Source organism: Rhipicephalus microplus, chromosome 5, assembly GCF_043290135.1.
Source record: "Rhipicephalus microplus isolate Deutch F79 chromosome 5, USDA_Rmic, whole genome shotgun sequence".
Classification (NCBI taxonomy): Eukaryota; Metazoa; Arthropoda; class Arachnida; order Ixodida; family Ixodidae; genus Rhipicephalus; species Rhipicephalus microplus.
The window spans coordinates 199,891,767-199,911,089 of record NC_134704.1 but is presented as its reverse complement, the minus strand read 5'-3'; the positions used below and the strand labels follow the sequence as shown (position 1 = coordinate 199,911,089).

The following is a 19,323-nucleotide window of genomic DNA, read 5'->3' as shown; positions in this document are numbered from 1 at the left end:
CCACTACGGTGTCTCTTATAATTATATGGTGGTTTTGGGACGTTAAACCCCACAAATAAATCAAGTGCAGTGAAGTATTGATGAGATTACAGATTGTTTTAATACACTTGGCAATAGCGTGTCATTATTCCATACTAGACATTCCATACTCGCCAAGCCTCCAGGAACACCCGGGAGACTCGCGGATTTTGACCATTTCTCACGTTTGTGCGGTTGTCATGAAAACCTTCTGGAAATCGAAATACCTGTGCATGATCTGGCTGGGCTGACGAAAATGCAAGCCAATCAATCCGATCCAGACGTTTTGTGAACCCATCACAGTGATGTGAAACCTGCAGATACGAATTCGCAAAATTACCCAGCCGAATTTCACTGTGTCCATTGGGTCAAAATTCGTACGCGCCGAACAATTTCATATGAACTTTAGTAGCGAAATCGTCGAACGAAGCCCAAAAGCAGCGTGCTCAAAGTGTGCGCGCCACGACCACAGTGATTGCTCTTGACAGAATCAAGTATTGTGACGACGTAACTGACAGCACTCTGAAAGTGTGCTCACGTTCATCGCCCGACCAGTTAAACGATGCCGCTTTCCACAAACGCTGTGGACAAAACTGCGGCAAATACGATCATAGTAGAAAACAACTTAAAGCACGTGCACAGCCAGTGCAGAGCGTTTGAAAATAGATCTACCTTTAGCTGCAGCCAATGTCGCAGCGGCGTGATAGCGATCTACGAGCTCCGAGGGCACGCAGTTAACACAGCAGCAGATTAAAATCACTGAAAAAGTAAAAAAAAAAAAAGCTGGAAGCATTTTGGCATTCCTGTTGAAAGAATCTAGTAATGTAGCGAATCTCTAACCCATGCTCAGTCTCCTCTGTTCAGGTGTGTCTCTGGAAGACATTTCTTTTGATAGAAATGATTTTGCAAGTTGTTTTCATGGCTCGGAGCTTTGGGAGTATTTGCGCTTTGAGACTCGAGCTTTCTACTACTAGGTAGGAACCATCGTGTGTTCAGCCACTCCAAGCCATTATAAGACCGCGACGCCAATGGTTACGTTCGCAGGGTTGCTGGGACCCCCCCCCTTCGCCATTTTTTTTTTGCGAATTTGTTGTGCAAAAAAAAAAAAGACATCAATCAGCACTAACCCCCCCCCCCCCCTTCCCTCGGTCGCATGAATCTCCTGGGTTCAGAATTCTTGAACTTGGCAGGTATGCTATTATTGTCATTTGGACTCAAGCCTGGGGCGCACATCTTCTGAGGCGTGTTTGTTGTGTTTGGTGGTGCCCCTTGTGCAGGGTGTGTGTGCATTGATCCAGGAGCGGCTGTCGACCACTGGCCTGGAGACTGTCAAGCAACGCAGTACGCAGGTAGGACAGTTGACAGACAGCAAACTATTCAAAGGGACACCAAGGGTGAATAAATTTTCAACAGTCAGTGCTTCAGAATGTTTACAACATCTAAATTAGTATACACAGCAGTGCGTCAGTAACTGTGACATTGAGGTAAAATGTGGGATATGCCTTGCACCACTAGTGGGACGTCCTGCAACTAGAACCCGATGACCTAGTAAGGTCTCAGTACAATCAATCGCAAGCTCTCAAACTCCCTATGACAGAAAAAGAACCATCTCAGTCTGGTTTAATGCAAAACAAAAACTATTGTTACACTCTCGAGAACAAGTCAAGTTATATTCTTGCCTGGCTGTGCTGTGCCAGCTGCAGGGTAGTGTGCTCATGGTAAGCGCTACTTTAAAAGGTCATTGCCTCAAGTGGGATTTCTAATTGCATTGATGGGTGTCCGAACCACAACATTTGCTTTCAGACTAAGCATTTTGTAGCACAAAACTCAAGTTTTCTGAAGTGCTTCATCCGTACTTTATGTTATGACATATGTCCATAGAGCACCATGTATTTCTAACCCCGATATAGTGTGTCTGTTTACAGTTTCAACAGTTCAAAAATGCTGGAATAAAGGAAGACCAAAGCATCTGTATTTTATGCGCTCATTTGTACTGCTTCAACAATATAGATAATAATATTTTTTATGGCATATGCTATATGTTCCTCATGTAATGCTATAATATTGACTTAAATCACAGATCTCCAACTTACTCGCTTAATGTGACAATCCTGCTGTCCCCGTGGACTCTAAATGGTTTGTGGGTCCCTGGTCCTTTGTGCACTAGCTTGATGATCCTGCTGTCCTTGTGTGCAGGGCAAACCCTATCCTCTGAAAGAGAGCAGCCTAGGCTTCGACACTGGAGGTGAGCCAGAAGTAAAGCTTTTTCTATGCGAGTGTTTGTTTTTTGCTTGCTGCTTTGGTTGCGGGTGTCGGCATTGCATTGTAGGTTATTTACTTTCTTTCATTTAAAGATTCCCATAGGGGATTTCAAGATGGTGGAAATATATCATAATATGGTAAAAATACAGGCAACAAGAAAGGGTAGCACACATTGCTTTCCAAAAAATACAAGTACAACAAATACGTTGGTTATGCAATAAAATACATTCTTTGTCTAGGGATTCCACTCCTGCACCCATTGCACCAAAGAGTGCCAAATCAGATTTACTGCGCCATCCTGATATTATCAATGGAAATTGCACCAAACTGCGTCAAAGTAGGATTTGGGAGCGTCTATCACCGGCAGTAGTCAGGCTGGCGCGTCAGAACATGTGCAGCATGTTCTTGGGGACATCAAAGACAACCACGCACCTAAATAAACAAGGGTTGCGCGTACATCCCAAGTAATATATGATGCTGTGCTCTGTGCCAATGCAACTTCTGTTGTGCAAGTTGGCTCAACAGAAGAATGCACTCTTCGCAGGGGCTCATGATGTCTAGTTCAATTGATAGCCTGTAGCTGTGGCAGCGCTTCACCGGCGGATGTCGTCTGTTCTAGGAACGCTGCTGATAGCTCGTTTGAAGAGTTGCACTGCACGTAACCGGAGCTATTTTCTCTAGTAATGTGCCGCCACAATGTCCGCGGTATCTATTTCTGGACATGGCGATCTCATTTTCCGTCTCATCATGATCAGTGCACAAAAAGACGCAGCAGCGCTTGTGTAGTGCACTTTCTTGTGTTTTTTGTCCGTTTTGTGCGCTGAACGTGACGAGTATGTTCCAATTAGCAATTTGCTACAACTAATTTTTAGTGATTCTTGTCCACAGAAGAATGGTGAACGGTGGGAATTCATTGGCCTTTTTCCTCTCCTATTCATAGATCTTCCTTCCGAAGAGCTTTTTCGTCATTCCTTTCACCAGCAAATCCTTGTTTGTAATCACTGTTGCGGTAAAGGCCCCGCCCGGTATTGTTATACCGGTCCTTTTGAACTCCTGAGTGCTAGGGTCTGAATTCAGATTTTTCTTGTTTTTTTATGTTATCTTATTAATAAAAGCGTGCCCCTTGGTCGGAGCAGCCACAATTCAGTTTTAATAAGCGCAGCTTTCAGTAGTAGTGAGCCAATTGCTCGCGGCCCCTGTACCGGAAGACCGACTGTGAGGCGGCTAGTCCTTATTACACGTCTGCCTCTCGCACTCCAAAAAAAAAAAAAAAAAAAAAAGGGCATCACGGCATCTCATTCATTCCTTAGTTTGTTTGGGTGGCGGGGGAGGAGAGATAGGCTACGTCCCTCGAATGGCACACACTGTCTCGAGGCATCACGAGACTCCTTGTTAACTTTCTGTGTTATTAACCTCTGCTTCCCATTAAGATAAGTGACAGCACGAGAACCGCTTCAGCACCTGAAGTAATCATAGTCTCTTTAACCAGCGTTCTGTTAGGTGCTATCTAATTCAAAAGGTCCCGTATTTACTGGCGCATTGAACCCACCTTTTTTTTTTTTTTTTCAGAAATGTTGACGCCAATTTGGGAGGAGGGTTCATTACGGGGGAGAAAAAATCACGAGACTTATGGTAGTGAAAATTTCGCACAACATCTTTGCTTCTTTTGGCCAGCGAAATGCGTGACGAATACTTCTTGTAGTCCGAAGCTTTTCGCGTTTTTTCTCATTACAAAAGTGCAAGGATTGACGCCGAAATGTCGTCTAGCCACTCGGTTCCCATGCTCCAGTGCATGCTCGACAAAGCTTTGGTTTTAAAGCAGCCATGTAGCTAGCATACTGGCCGAACAAGCTCTGCACAGCAGGTGTCCAAATAAGTTCACTATGACAAACCCGACAACAAAAAACAGCGTCAAATGGCAGCGCGCAATTGTTGCGGGTGCACGACGCATCATCGGCGTGGTTGTACTTTGCGTGGGCTCCGAGATGGCGGGCGCATGCCGCGTTTCTACACTGCATGCCTGCCATTGCGAAGGCCATGCACTTTGTTTTTTGGTTTGTTTTCGTGCCGCTGTGCTTGTGTGGTGCTAAATGCAAAGAAGTTTCTCCTGCATTCGACAGATGGCGCTTTGGTGCAAAAAGCTTAGCATTTAAGTTTTGATTGACACCGTCCGCTCTCGCACTGCTCGCAACTGTTTAGCACAGTTGCAAAACTGTGTTTTGGCTTTTATTGTGTTGTTATTTTGTGACTTAAGGCCTTAATTTAACGTAGTATGGATTGTCAACGGCGCTGGCTATCACACTGAAATAAAATGAACACATGACGACCCCCCACGATTCCAAAAAATTGTATTGTTATATCAAGTAATTATACCAAGTAAAGTAAGGCTTGACATCATCTGCGAGCAGCACCATTTCGAAGGTCTGCGCACTCGTCGAATGCGCAAGAAATGTGCTGCATGGGTTCTGTTCGATATCGGTACAGCAACATGGATCACTAGAGATCCCTGGAACACATCTTGTGCATCAGCGTGTATGTGCATGCTGATGCACGTACAGCACAAACGGTGAATATGAATGGACCTCCAAAATAGCGTGAAAATGGTGTGGGTGTCTTGCACTCAAGACTTAGTGCATACTCCCTATATGGCCGCTTCAGAAAGTGAAGTACTTTTCGCGCAGTTTTTTCGCATTAAAAGTACAACACGTAAAATGGTAAATGATCCATCTGTAATGCCTGCCACAATAGCGCTCACATCATTAAAGTCCACTACACCCCCCCCTTCCCCTACTTACATTTGTAGTTCCTTCATGCTCCTTGAAGATGGGCGGCATGTTCCTCTTTGCTTGAGCAGGGGTGCAACAGCTGCGCCAGTTGCGCCAATTCGATACAATTTCTCAATTGTGCGCAGAGCTGCGCCTTAATTATGAAATTTGCTAAGCTTATGCTACGCTGTGCCGAAATTCCCGACCAGCCTCAAAATTTCTCAGTTGCGCTAATTCGAGCGAGAAATGTAGGCCACGTTGGCCACCTGTAATTTGTGTCATCAATCAATCCAAGCGAGCAGACCCTAACCGTAAACGGCGGTGTCGGATATATGTACTCATTAGACCAAGACACTCGTGAAACGCGATTGACCAGATGAAGTAACAACACGGCGTGCCCATTTGTCCGCTGACGGCAGCGCATATCTACCGGCGGGACGGGGGAACTTAGAAGAGCACTGACATCAAATTTACTCATGTCGAGATTTTTGCTCCGAGTAGCTATCGACACCTTAGTAGCGATTCGCGACTACACAACTGAGGGACGAATAACTATCACTAGTCTGTCAAACAACTTGACCGAAGTGGTGAAGTTTTCTGTGGACTTCATCATTGTTTGCCGAGTTAAAGAAAATACTTCTTTTATTGAAATATCAGTGCTCATATTCACTCTGCGTGATTTAGGGTATTGTAAAGAAGAGGAAGTACTTCGGCGCAGAGGCAGCAGCATTGAGCGTGCAGCAGCGGCTCGAGCTCAGAAATCGTGGCTGGTGCATCGCCTTCCAAGCCTTCCGAGCGTCAACCTTTCTGCTCAATAAATCTCCTTTAAATTGGTGGAGCCATGCTGGGTACTGTCCCCTATACCTTCCCGCTACTATCCTGGAACTTCGTTCTCGACGGCTACCTTCTGCTATGCCGGACGCCGATCAGCTGACGCTTCCATCTCTTCCGGCCTCCTGTTCAGGCAGTGTTCCTCAGCGGGAGCCTCCAATCTTAAGCGGAACAGACAACAACGACGTTGAAGACCGGCTCTCGACTTTCGAACGGGTGAGCGCTTTAAACAGATGGACGGACGCGGACAAGTTGCGCGTGTCGTTCTACCTCGCGGGTGTAGCCAGCCTTTGGCTTAGAAACCACGAGGCAGACATCCGAACGTGGCCGCAATTTAAAACGTCGACTGTAGCAGTCTTTGATCGACCTGCCGTTCGAAAACTTCGTGCCGAGCAATGTTTACGCACACGCGCACAAGAAACTGGTGAAACCTTCACTAGTTACATAGAAGACGTCGTCGATTTGTGCAGACGCGTGAACGCCGCAATGACGTAAGCTGAAAAATGTAAGCACATTCTCAAAGGGATTCACGACGACGCTTTTCAAATGCTCTTGGCGAAAAGCCCGACCACTGTTAACGATGTAATTAGCCTCTGCCAAAGCTACGATGAATTACGGAAGTAGCGAGCTGTGACAAGACGTCCTCCAGCGCACAATTTGGCATCACTGTCTAGTGTGATCAATGGTCATGACCAAGCGTCACTAATAGCCGAAATAAAAGCATTTTTCCGCGAAGAAGTCGCACGACAGCTTTCCTTGGTGCCCTTCACACCAGAACCTACCACAACTTTACCATCGTCTCTTCGTGGCGTCATTCAAGGAGAGGTCGCCGAGGCCTTACCAGCTGCTCGCGAGCATAATCTTGTGGCTGCTCCTCTCACCTACGCCGCGGCTGCAGCCATGCCAACTCGCAAGGTGCCTGCGCCTCCGTTCCAGCCTCGTGCGAGCTATCCCCCAGCTCCAGTTCACTGGACCAGCACTAACACCGCCAACCCGTGGCGCACCCTCGACAATCGCCCGATATGTTACGCTTGTCAATACCCCGGACACGTCGCAAGGTATTGCCGCCGCCGGACGCATATCACCAATGAAAACCACCGTGAGCCTTTCTTCCCGCTTGACTCCAACGCGCAATACGGTTCCTCCACTCCAACGCCAGCCCGCTACCAGGATGACCACCGCCCTCGGTCGGGACGTCTTCGCTCGCCCTCTCCACGCCGCCGCTCGCCTTCTCCTATGCGTCGACGGCCCGTGCCTAACGAGGAGGAAAACTAGACGACGCAGTTCCTGAGGCAAGAACTGCGCAAGTTTCGGTTCGCCCAAGTTCTCATTTGTCACCTACCAATGTTATTGATGTGTTCGTCGAAAATATCCCTATTGTTGTTTTTGTCGATACCGGTGCAGCTGTTTCTGTTATAGATGCTGGATTTTGCCGCTCAATTCGTAAAGTTACTACGCCTTTCTCCGGATTATTGCTTCGCACAGCCAGTGCTCAACCTGTTCAACCGACCGCAGTATGTACAGCCCGCGTGATAATTCAGGATGTTCTGTATACGATGGAGTTCATGGTCCTTTCATCGTGCTCCCATACTATTATCTTGGGATGGGACTTTTTGTCGCGTCATAACGTTGTAATCGACTGTGCTTGGGCTGAGGTTGAATTTTGCTCACTGGATGACCAAGCGTCCGTCGACACCCAGTCTGCCGCTAAACTTGTCGTTAACGATGACACCTACATCCCTCCATGCTCTTTTGCGTTCGTGCCAGTTTCATGCAGCGCCATATCTGACGGCACGGTCTTATTCACACCATCTCCAATATTCGTCGCCCGAAGAGCCCTCCCCCTGCCTTTTGCTGCTCTCGACCTTGTAGAAGGCTCAACCACAATGCTAATTTATAATCATGAGTCGTCGTCTTTATCCCTACTTTGTCACGAGTGCCTTGGCCACGTCGAGACAATCAGTTCTACCAGAATTATATCCGTCCCCGATGAGGTGCCTTCTACCTCCGTCTGTGAATTGGCTGTCGTCTCAGCGGCTGACTCAACGTTGGCAAACATATTTCAACCATTCATCGCTGCAGATTTGACATCTGCGCAGCGTTCACAACTCTTCACCATTCTTGAGTGCTACCGTCATTCTTTCGACGTTGAACAAACATCTCTCAGCCATGCCTTAGCAGTAGAACACCACATCGACACTGGGTCCCACTCACCGCTGCAACAACGACCATATTGTGTGTCCACTACAGTACGCCGCGTCATTGCTGACCAAGTGGACGACATGTTTCGCAGAGGCGTCGTTCGACCTTCACAGAGCCCATGGGTGTCTCCGGTGGCTCTCGTCAAAAAGAAAAATGGTTCTATTCGTTTCTGTGTCGATTTCCGACGACTGAAAAAGATCACGCTGAAGGATGTCTATTCACTACTGCGCATTGACCATGCTTTGGACAGTTTACAGGCTGCCGAGTTCTTTTCCTCATTAGACTTGCAGTCACGCTACTGGCAGGTGCCTATGGCAGAGGCCGATCGTCCCAAAACCGCTTTTGTCACGCCATACGGCTTATATGAATTTACCGTCATGCCCTTCGGACTTTGTAATGCACCTGCAACGTTCGAACGAATCATGGACAACATCCTGCGTGGACTAAAATGGAAGATATGCTTGTGTTACCTCGATGATATCGTGTTTTTCGCCCCTAACTTTGGCACCCACTTACGTCACTTTCAGCAGGTCCTTACTTGCTTGACTAACGCCGGTTTGCAATTAAACCTCAAAAAATGTCGATTTGCCTTGTGTCAACTGAACATTTTGGGCCACGTTGTTTTCAAGGAAGGCATCCTCCCAGATCCTGAGAAAGTGCGAGCTGTTACGGCGTTTCCTAAACCTGCCACCATCAAAAAACTTCGAAGTTTCATCGGCTTGTGTTCGTATTTCCGGCGATTCGTCCGAAACTTTGCGTCTATTATATCACCTCTCACGCAACTTCTCAGCAACTGTAAAGACCTCTTATCGTGGTCCCCTGCCTGCGACGAGGCTTTCACCACCTTGCGACGGCTTCTCACGACGCCACCCATTCTATGCCATTTCGATCCTAAAGCTCCAACTAAAATCCACACCGACGCCAGTGGTGTAGGCCTGGGTGCTGTGCTCGCACATCGTAAACCGGAGCATCAGGAATACGTCATGGCATACCCTAGTCGCACACTTACTAAGGCTGAGAGCAACTACAGCGTCACAGAAAAGGAGTGCTTGGCCATTGTGTGGGTCCTTGGAAAGTTTCGCCCATATCTATATGGTCGTTCTTTTGACGTCGTGACCGACCACCACGCGCTGTGCTGGTCTTCGACGTTGAAAGACTCATCTGGCCGCCTCGCTCGCTGGGTGTTGAAAATTCAAGAATATGACATGCGCGTCGTTTATCGGTCAGTACCGAAGCATGCTGACGCCGACGCCCTTTCCCGTTCCCCCCTGTCCCAGAATGCCACAGCTGACTCCGCTCGCGATTCCACATTGTCATCTCTCGACTTTGACACCCTTGCTATCGAACAACGCAATGACCCGTAAACTGCGTCTCTTCTCAATCATCTCTCCGACACTTCTGGACTTCCAAAGACGCGAACGCTCCGGCGCCAAGTTTCACACTTCTCGATACGTCACACGCTTCTCTATCGACGCAACTACGCACCAGAGGGACTCAAGTGGCTGCTCGTCGGTCCACGAACCCTGAGGTCACAGATTTGTTCCTCTTTCCACGCTGACCCACAATGTGGCCACGCAGGAGTCTTTAAGACCTACGAAAGGCTTCGACATCGTTACTACTGGCGTGGTATGTATACCTTCGTCCGCAACTTCGTCCGCTCTTGTGCCGAACGTCAGCGCCGAAAATCTCCACCACACGCCTCTGCCGGTGAACTGCAGCCTTTGCCATGCTCTTCCTGACCCTTCGAACGGGTCGGAATAGATATTTATAGGCCACTTCCATTGACTCCGACTGGCAACAGGTGGATAATAGTTGCTTTCGACCACCTAACGCGCTATGCTGAGACCGCTGATCTTCCTACGGCGTAATTTTATGTTGCGTCATGGAGGGCCTCAAGAACTCCTCAGTGACCGTGGCCGCGCCTTCTTGTCCAAGGTCATTGAAAAATTGCTCGCTGAGTGTGCTATTGTACATCGCACATGTACCGCTTACCACCCTGAAACCAATGGGGCTACCGAGCGCTTTAATCGTATTCTCGGTGACATGCTATCTATGTATGTGATGCCTGATCACTCTAATTGGGACTTAGTTCTCTCATTCATTACATACGCCTATAATACGGCAACGCAAGTGACAACAGGCTTCTCCCCTTTTTACCTCCTCTACGGCCGTCACCCCTCCCACACCATTGACACCATTCTGCCCTATCGACCGGATGCGTCCGAGTGTCTACCGATCTTGGGCGCCGCCAGACACGCAGAAGAATGTCGCCAGTTAGCTCTTCTCTTTACCTGCGATGACCAAAACAGGCAAAAAGCAATTCATGATGACCAGACCTCAACTCCCGTTTTTCTTCTGAGTGCTCTCGTGTGGCTGTCAGTGCTGCATCGCACACCTGGGCTCTCTTCCAAACTTCTGCAAAAGTAAAATGGCTCATATCGTATTCTCGAACAAACTTCGCCAGTAAATTACCTCTTGAGCCTCCTACGCCACCGTCAGACTTGCGACGTCGCAACCGCAAGGTTGTACACGTCGAGAGGCTCAAGCAGTACCACGGTTCAACGCCGCCTGCACAGGACTAAGTCGCCAGGATGGCTTCTTTTTTTCTCCGCGGGTCCATTGTAAAGAAGAGGAAGTACTCCGGCGCAGAGGCAGCAGCATCGAGCGTGCAGCAGCGGCTCGAACTCGGGAATTGCGGCTGGTGCATCGCCTTCCAAGCCTTCCAAGCATGAACCTTTCTGCTCAATAAATCTCCTTTATAGTATGTTGAATGGTTTGTACATATAAACTTTTAGTGTAAGCCTTCTTGCTCAAACTGCTCCAAACTTGTTTTTGTGTTAAAAAATGGTTTGTTCCCCTGTAACCTGCTCCAAATGTGGATTTTAGTGCTCTAAAAATAACGTTTTGCTGCTCCGAAAATTGCTACAAATTCTTTTTGGCTTTTGCACCCCTGCTTGAGTAACAATTGATGGCAGGCCTGCACGCGGGGTTATTTGATCGCAAGCACCCTTTGTGCAACAAAGACAGGTCGGCTGTTTTAATTTCTGCTTCAGCCGCGTTCGAATAAACAACCTTAGCAATTGCAGTTGCCACTGTTGATTAAACACAAAATAAGATAAACTTTTTACTTGCTCCAAACACTTCTATAGTAATCTTACAATACAATATCAGATGCAACAGCCACGAAATATACTTAGCATGTGTGCGATCTCATAACAGTGGACCCGAGCTTCTTTCGAATTTCAGTGACTGTAACTTCAGTGCTGGCAATTGAGCGAGCAGTTATGAAGTGAATAATATGAAAACTGTGAAACGAAAAGAGCAATGAAAGGCTGAAAAATGCGAACACAACTGTTTGTGTTCCTGCGCTTTTGAATGTTTTCGTCTCTTTCTGTCACGACGTTCTTATGATAATGCAACTTATTCAACTTTACATTCAACAGTGAACACATAATCTGAACCAATCATGTGAAAATATATTATCTATTCTCAATTTAGGGCTGATCCTGGCAATTTTCATATTTTTTTACTTCTTTACACTTTTGCATAATAAACCAGTTGGCAATTGCTTCACAGCTTCGTAGGCGATATTTTTCAGGGAGAATACCTGAGTGAGTGCATATTAGTTGGCGACACACACACACACACGTTTCACAGCCGACAGGCATTGTTTACATTCACACCCCCACAGCCGCTGGCTGGAAACGTTGTTGCATCCAGGAGATTTCACACCACCTGACCATTTTCTCTTATCTCTAGGTTTTTTTTTTTTCTAATTGCCAGCTTTAGTATTTTTCTAATGCCTGCCTTTTAAGCCATTGGTGCCTCTGTCATTAGTTCCAGTTATTTCCGAACGCTGTCGCATTGCGGTGCCGTGCATTCACCCGCAAGGCCATGTGGAACTGATGTTCGCTCTCGTAGGACAGCTCGACAACCCCTTTCATTGCAGAAGTTTGGCTGTCTGTGGTCATTTGCGGAACTGCACACAGACTCAAACTTACATCAGCAAAACATGCTGAGGCAAAGAGGTGCCATTAAGCAGCTGGTGGGCGAAAATAGTGTATATTTGAAACAAATGGCAGCTGACAACTGGTATCCGACACACACGTTGAGAGCCTTTCACCGGGAGATTGTGAGGAGGGTCGTTTTGAAAAGAGCTGCGATAGGAAAAAAAAATGGCATAAATGCACGGCTATACTCATGTCCGTTTACTTGTCACATTATTTGTCATTGTTGTTTTGTTCTGCCTCCATCTTGTGCGCCCAACGTTTAACTTATGTGTCTATCGACAATAAAACCATCCATTCCATATTTTCATGTTAGCCTCTCCACGGGCACTGGCGAATCCCGATAGCACTCCAACGCGCTTGTCTTTTGGCAGTCTCTGTCACGCTACTATGTATCGTCGACAAATTTATATATTCATAAACACAAATATATTCATAAACTTGAGGCCATTCAAAACAAAGCAGCCCGCTTTATCACAGAAATATATTCTCGGCTATATTGCATAACACCTATTAAAACGTCGTTGAAATTACCTACTCTAGAAATACGTAGGCTTATTGCACTGCTGTCTCATTTCAGCGGGCTTTATTTCAGTGAGTCATGTTTCTTACATTCACAATTTGAACCAGCTCACCGCATTTTTCCACATGTGGATCATGCTTACAAAATACAACCCATGTTTGCCCGTACTAACTTCCTTCGTGACTCGCCATTGTTTCTCGCGATTTATCATTGGAATAAACCACCAAGCGATGTTGTAACTGTGCATGATCACGACATGTTTGTTAGCAAATTAATGGAGATGTGTAAAGTAGAAATGTAACATTTTGTGGCTTTCTTTTGCTTAGTATAGTACCATTATTACATCACTTATCGCACACCTCATTTTATGCCATACTGAGTGCTGCATTGCATTACTATGTCTTCTTTGGTGCGAACTTTGTTTCTGTGTTTACCTTTTTATTTTTCGTGTTCTGTGTAAATATTTCTGTTTTGCACATAACCCTGCTGTATTGTAACTACTATGTAACTACTATACTGTAGTTATATTACTGTACTGTATTGTATTGTTATATTACTGTTACTGTATTGTAACTACTATACTGCTGTATTGTAATGCCCAAATGGGCCTTTAGGGTATATGAATAAATGAATATAAAATAAATAAATAGAAATAAATAAATATAAAACTGGGGAAGTGAATGTCATGCATAAATAAATATAGCTTGAGTTTATCCCTGCAATTTCATCATTTTGTTTGAGGAGTTGAGGCCTATTGTCAGTGTCGTTGCTTTATATATAAGCCACTTCACGCCAGTATATATATTGTAAGCAACAAATACAGCATCTTCAGTTAAAACAACTATTTGTTTAGGGCAAACCTGTGCCCGTTAACTCAAGCTACTCAAATTGTGAAGAACTTCTACGCTCACTTCTCCAAAACTTCGTTGACGTCTTCTTCAACCTTTTTTTGTCTCGTGCTAGTCATTCTATGAGCCACCAGTCTTCTTCAGCATGTGGTATGGTGACACGTGCAGTTCAGCATTTAAGTGCGCACTTTTCTTACCTGGTGTGTGGCGGAATACACAAAACAGGAACGGGCCTGTGAGTACAGAAGGGGCCAGACAACTTGTGCCAATATATATACAGTCGAGCCCACTTATAACGAACCTGAGCGTGATGCGGCATCCGTTCGCTGTATTCGAAAGTTCGTAGTAAATGAACACAGCTTTTAAAAAAGTTGCCAGTGAAAACACAAACCATTTTGCCCCCAAAAGTCCGTTATGCATGTATTACGAAGAGCAGAAGCGATAAGGGCGGTCTAGAGTTCATTTAAAACGGCAGGGTGCTCGTTCGCCGAAGCCCGTGGCGTAAGTTGCATGAGGCACTGGCTCCAGTTTCGTTGTTCTCGCAACCCGATTCCTCTAAATTGCTCTCGCCACGTACTTCATTCACAATGCCCCAATCCGTGCATGGTTTCGCAGTGTCCGCATTATTGTCGGCCATAATTAAACCATTGCAACAGATGTCCCGCCCACTCTCCCAGGTCAGAGTTGACGCGGTGCCAGAAATCACCGCCAGAAATCGCCGCCGCAGTGGTCCCGTTCGGAAGCTTCAGGCTTGGCATCGGGCCTGGCGTCAACGAAGTCTGCCTCGTGAAAGCAGTTTGTGCATATGTAGCCGTCACCGCCGCCCACGAAATATTAAACATCTCCACTGCTGAATACCGGGACGCCCGTAGCGGCAAGTAGGCTGCCAAGTGGTCAACAGCTATGAGCAAGTGCTCCGCAACGCGGCATCTATCACGTGGATTACGCTCAAGCCAAGCGGTCACACTTCCGACGTTTTGTTGAGCGGCAGGAAAAAGCGTGCTAGTCCTCCCGTCTGCCATCCTGATCACACATGCACACCAAGAGCGCACACATGCCAAAACGCGTGGAACAGTTCTGGGCTGTTTCCAGCCAGAAAACGAAACTAATTCGAGCCAGCGTGGCTGGCGTCACCACACTGGCTCGAAGGAGCTGCGTTATAGAGAGGGGAGGATAGGGCGGGAGGGCGACCTTGAAAACCAAAACACATGGGAAGCTGGCAAGTTGGGTAGCTTGCTTGAAAGGTCCGCGAAACTCGCACGTAGAAAAAGTCAAAGCACGGCCGCCTGGATTGGTGCGCGCAGCGGTTTTTGCAGAATCGGTGACTGCAGTCGAAAAATCGTTTTGTTGAGCCGGCGGGTCTGTGTGGCCTCACGAACTTCGATATTTCGCAATTCGTTCCACGCAAATTAACAGCCATTTTCGTGCTTCCGCACGCGAGCAAAAGGCATGCTGAGCCGAGTGCGAAGTGAGCTAGAACAAGTCCTAAACACGGAACGAATCGCAAATTATCAGAGTCGGTGGGGTAGCGTACGCGCGTCCACTAGGCGCAGACTATCAAATACAGTCGGTGGCCGACGATGTTGGCAAATGGTCTGGTCACTCCAGGCTGGCGACGCCAACGACAGCACCAGCGATCAAAAACAGGGTAGATGGCCGACAGGTCTTCGAAAGATCGGTGACAGTGTGAAACCCGGGCCTCCTCTGGCAATGTGGGGTACTCAGAGTAGCAGGGGGACAAAGGACGGAGGGGTGCGTAACAAAAAACAGTCGGGGCATGGGGGAAGGAAACAGCTTTTCTTCTTCTATGGGTCAGGAAGAGCAGCAACTACTAGAGGGTCGCGGAGGCAGGGTCGGCGTTTAACAATAAGAATGTATGGGCACCTCGCCGATGCCAGATCGGTGGTCAAAAGTTGTTTCCCGGGAAGTCGGCAGAGAGCTGATTCAGTTCGCTGTAACTGATAAGCGGCGCTGGGAGGCGTTCGTTGTAAGTGTGATTTTGTGCCATTGAACCAATGTATATTTTCACGGTCACGCGGATATTGTTCGTTTTAAGTGGGGTCGTTATATGTGGGCTCGGATCGACTCTGTGTGTGTGTGTGTGTGTGTGTGTGTGTGTGTGTGTGTGTGTGTGTGTGTGTGTGTGTGTGTGTGTGTGTGTGTGTGTGTGTGTGTGTGTGTGTGTGTGTGTGTGTGTGTGTGTGTGTGTGTGTGTGTGTGTGTGTGCGCGCGCGCGCGTGCGTGCGTGCGTGTGTAAATTCTCCTGCCTTGTAAGAACTATCAAGAAATTTGAATGCCACTTCTAATGATGCGTACTTTCGCAGCCTCTTCAATAAAGTTACGAGGAGAGCGTCTTGATATTTGTAGAAACCACTTTTATCCATTGTTTGAAGCTGAATTACTTTTCGGCACACTACCGTGTACCGGATAAGATGGAAAACGCGCGCGTGCGTGCGTGCGTGTGTGTGTGTGTGTGTGTGTAAATTCTCCTGCCTTGTAAGAACTATCAAGAAATTTGAATGCCACTTCTAATGATGCATACTTTCGCAGCCTCTTCAATAAAGTTACGAGGAGAGCGTCTTGATATTTGTAGAAACCACTTTTATCCATTGTTTGAAGCTGAATTACTTTTCGGCACACTACCGTGTACCGGATAAGATGGAAAATATTCAATTATGTTTCTTTCATGCTTGTTCAGCATATAAAAACTATGAACGTCTACTGTCAAGTTTTCTAAAAATTAGTCGCCAAGCATTTTGACTGAGAAAACGCGAAGGTACTGAATAAACGTCACAAAAATTGAAATATCTTAGTTTAACACATCATCATAAATAAAACAATGACTTTGTCACACAATCAGTGCGATATAATTTAGCTACATGCATTGTAGATTTTTCTTCCAGCTTCAAAGCAGGAAGCTGGTTTTGGAAAAAAAAAAAAGACAGGTGTTCGGCACGCACACGAAAATTCAATTGGCTTTTTAACTAGATAGCTCCTACACACTCTACTAAATATGCAATAGGTAATCACTGTGATAAATGAGATTCAAAAAACACTGATTAAAACAACTGAGTGTGTCACTTTTGTGACAACCACCAGCTAATTTGCTGCGGCTGCTGCCTCGAGGGAGCCACCGCCACTCGTTTTTCCGTACCTCCTGTCCTCGCCCCATCGCGCTGCAACGAGAACAACTAGATATCCCTCCTTCTTATCACATAATATCCTGATTAATTTAGTAATAAAGCTCAGTTGCGCTTTCACATTATTTCTTACAGAGCCTTCCGAGCGTTTGTAAATAACAGATGGCCTGGGAAGAAAGAAACTTAGTGGCACGTTATTAAAATAATGCTCTAAATTTTCTAGTGGTTCTGTAGTATCTCAAACCGGGAGTTGTTTTTAATATTGTGTCTCGTTCATGAGATATGATTGTTTTTCGTGCGCTTCCCATTGAGATACAATGGGGCGCACCAGCTGCCGTCGAGAGATGGCGCAACATGTACATGTGTAGAAGTCCTGGGGATGGTCAGATATTGTAGCATTATCCCTAGTGGCCACGTAGGTTCTAGAATAACCTGTAATGTTCACGAAGTGGGCGTAATCTTAACAAAACAATCTACTACAAGCTTCCTGAACACTGTTGGGTTAGCTCTAATAATTACTGACTGTGTAATGGGGAGGAAAGAATGTGGCAATATAATAGTAATATTGAATTGTAATAGCTACTGTTATTTGACTTTGTCTCGTTAATCCTTCGGAGATACGTGGTAAGTGCTACAGACCAAGCCAGCTTTGTGAGCAGATGGAAACAGTGATTAGATGAGCTGGAGATGTTCCCCGTATTGTATTTTGTGCAGGTAGTCTTCTTGCGAAGTCAATCATATGTGGAAGCTGATCAGGCTCTGTCTTGATTGGTGCAGACATTGTGCTGAACCATGCCGCCAAGGTGCTGCGACTGCTGTACGTGCAGGACCTGCGTGACCTGCAAACACGCATCAACGAAGCCATCGTGGCCGTGCAGGCCATCACCGCAAATCCAAAGACAGACACCCGCCTGGGAAAAGTTGGGCGCTAGGCTGTTTTTTTTCTCAAATAAGCGCTCGTATGTGTGCATTTCTATTAATGCACTCCTGGGTTTCTGTAGTGGAATGCATGAAACGACTAAGCACATACATCTTACAAGTGTTGCTTTTTTTTTTAAGGGAGTACTAACAATGGTTCTGCATTTTGTTTTCACAGCTACACTCATATCCTCTGGTTCACAATTGTTGATTATTAGCTGATATCTTTATAGCACAGTTTTGCTGAGCAGAGAGATAGGGAAGTCCTAAAAGGTTTATAGCCCCATAAGAAAATGGAATTGTAATGTGCACATGGGTGTTGTGTTTACAGTTCTTCATTATGCTGCCAATATTTTGGATCAAGTAATGCATGTTGTTGGGCTAGTTGGTTAATCGACATTGAAGACATATCTAAACTGTGGAAAGAAGACAACATGTTAGGCACACAGAATAGGGACACTTGAAGCACAGACATTGTAAGGTCTCGTAATGAGAGCCACCCTCAGAGCAAACGAACACAGCCGACGCTGTTGAGCCCAAACTAAAAACATTTATTTAACTACTTTTACATCAACGATACCGTCAGCCACATAAAAAAATTGGCCCGTATCTGCATATTACACTGCAAATGTCGTCGAAAGACGATAATCTTGCGTCTGAAGAGAGTGAACGAAACATTCATTTGATATTCTGTGCAAGAAAATCGGTGCATGGTATTCTGCAGGCGCTGCTTAGAGTGCTTCGAGCGTGCAGCGGATGCGAACGAGCGCATCAAGTCAGGCCACGCATGATACATGAGCGCTATCTGGCAGTTATCTTGGAAAACGGAGTGCACGGCGTGCGCGCCCATCTCTGAGGTGGTAAGGTGTAGAATGCAAGGCGACGGGTAGGTGCCACCACGGTGTCGTCTTAGCAAAGCATCGGAAACACTTGCCTTTTTGAGCAAGCATTGCATGGTCAGCGCAGTGTGATAAACGCTACGGTCCTTAGAGTTACTTATGTATGCCTTTTCTAGTAAAAAATACACATACATAACATTGATGTGTTTATGTGCTTCTACGCAGGCCTGGGGTTCTTTTCTTTAGTTAGCATTATTCGTTCTTTAGTTAGCATTATAGGGCACACTTTCTCGAGCTTACATGGCGCTAAAAACATGATGCGAATCCCGTGCCTTCTCGCTACTTTTTTTTATGTGGGATAGACAATGAAAATATGGTGTAATAAAAAGTGATTCTTGATTTAAGTGTTCGGGTTTCTTTTCTGTAACTTTATTTTCTGAAGTATGTTTTGAGAAGCACTGCTGATAAAGTGATCCGTGTACCTGACGGGCAGCAGGCATTCAATCTTGTAAAAGTTTTCACGCAGACAATGCGACTGTCGTTGTTTATTGATGTCCTATTCATTTGTTCGAAAAGAAGATGGGTGTAGGCTTGCACGAATATACGGATGCTTCAAATATTTGAACGAATAATGCAGTATTGGAATTTGCTTTTAATGGAATTAAAATTGGTAATTTTGAATGATTCAAAACAAATAATAGGTGTATTTATATCCGCATGTCGTACCTTGTTAAGGTGGTTTCACTGTAGTAAAACAGTGCTAAGCCGTGAAAAGACATATCCAGGGGAAATCCGCATTGCTCCAACGTTTCTCTTCAAGGTTTAAGTGAAAATATTACTTCCACATTAATTCTTTAAAAGTTTAATAGCTTGTTATACTGACTTATATGCTCTAAGTATAGGAAAAAACCGACTTCTCTACCTTTCTGTAAATAAAATCTCTCTACTTGTCTCTATAACTTTTAAAATC

At 45.9% G+C, this 19,323-nt stretch overlaps 1 protein-coding gene across 4 annotated transcripts in view; it reads left to right on the top strand.

The window, feature by feature from the left end:
* The window catches only part of LOC119173570 (RNA transcription, translation and transport factor protein), a 115,063-nt gene extending 96,311 nt beyond the window's left edge, over nt 1-18,752 (top strand). For 3 of the 4 annotated variants that reach the window (XM_075896372.1, XM_075896371.1, XM_037424373.2), the window contains 3 exons: nt 1,296-1,367; nt 2,215-2,263; nt 17,374-18,752. In XM_075896372.1, the coding sequence (XP_075752487.1) occupies nt 1,296-1,367; nt 2,215-2,263; nt 17,374-17,528 (276 nt within the window). In that variant the 3' untranslated portion in view covers nt 17,529-18,752. Of the gene's footprint in view, nt 1-1,295; nt 1,368-2,214; nt 2,264-17,310 lie in introns of all 4 variants that reach the window. The other variant, XM_075896373.1, reaches the window with a different exon arrangement.
* The last annotated feature ends 571 nt before the right edge of the window (nt 18,753-19,323 follow it).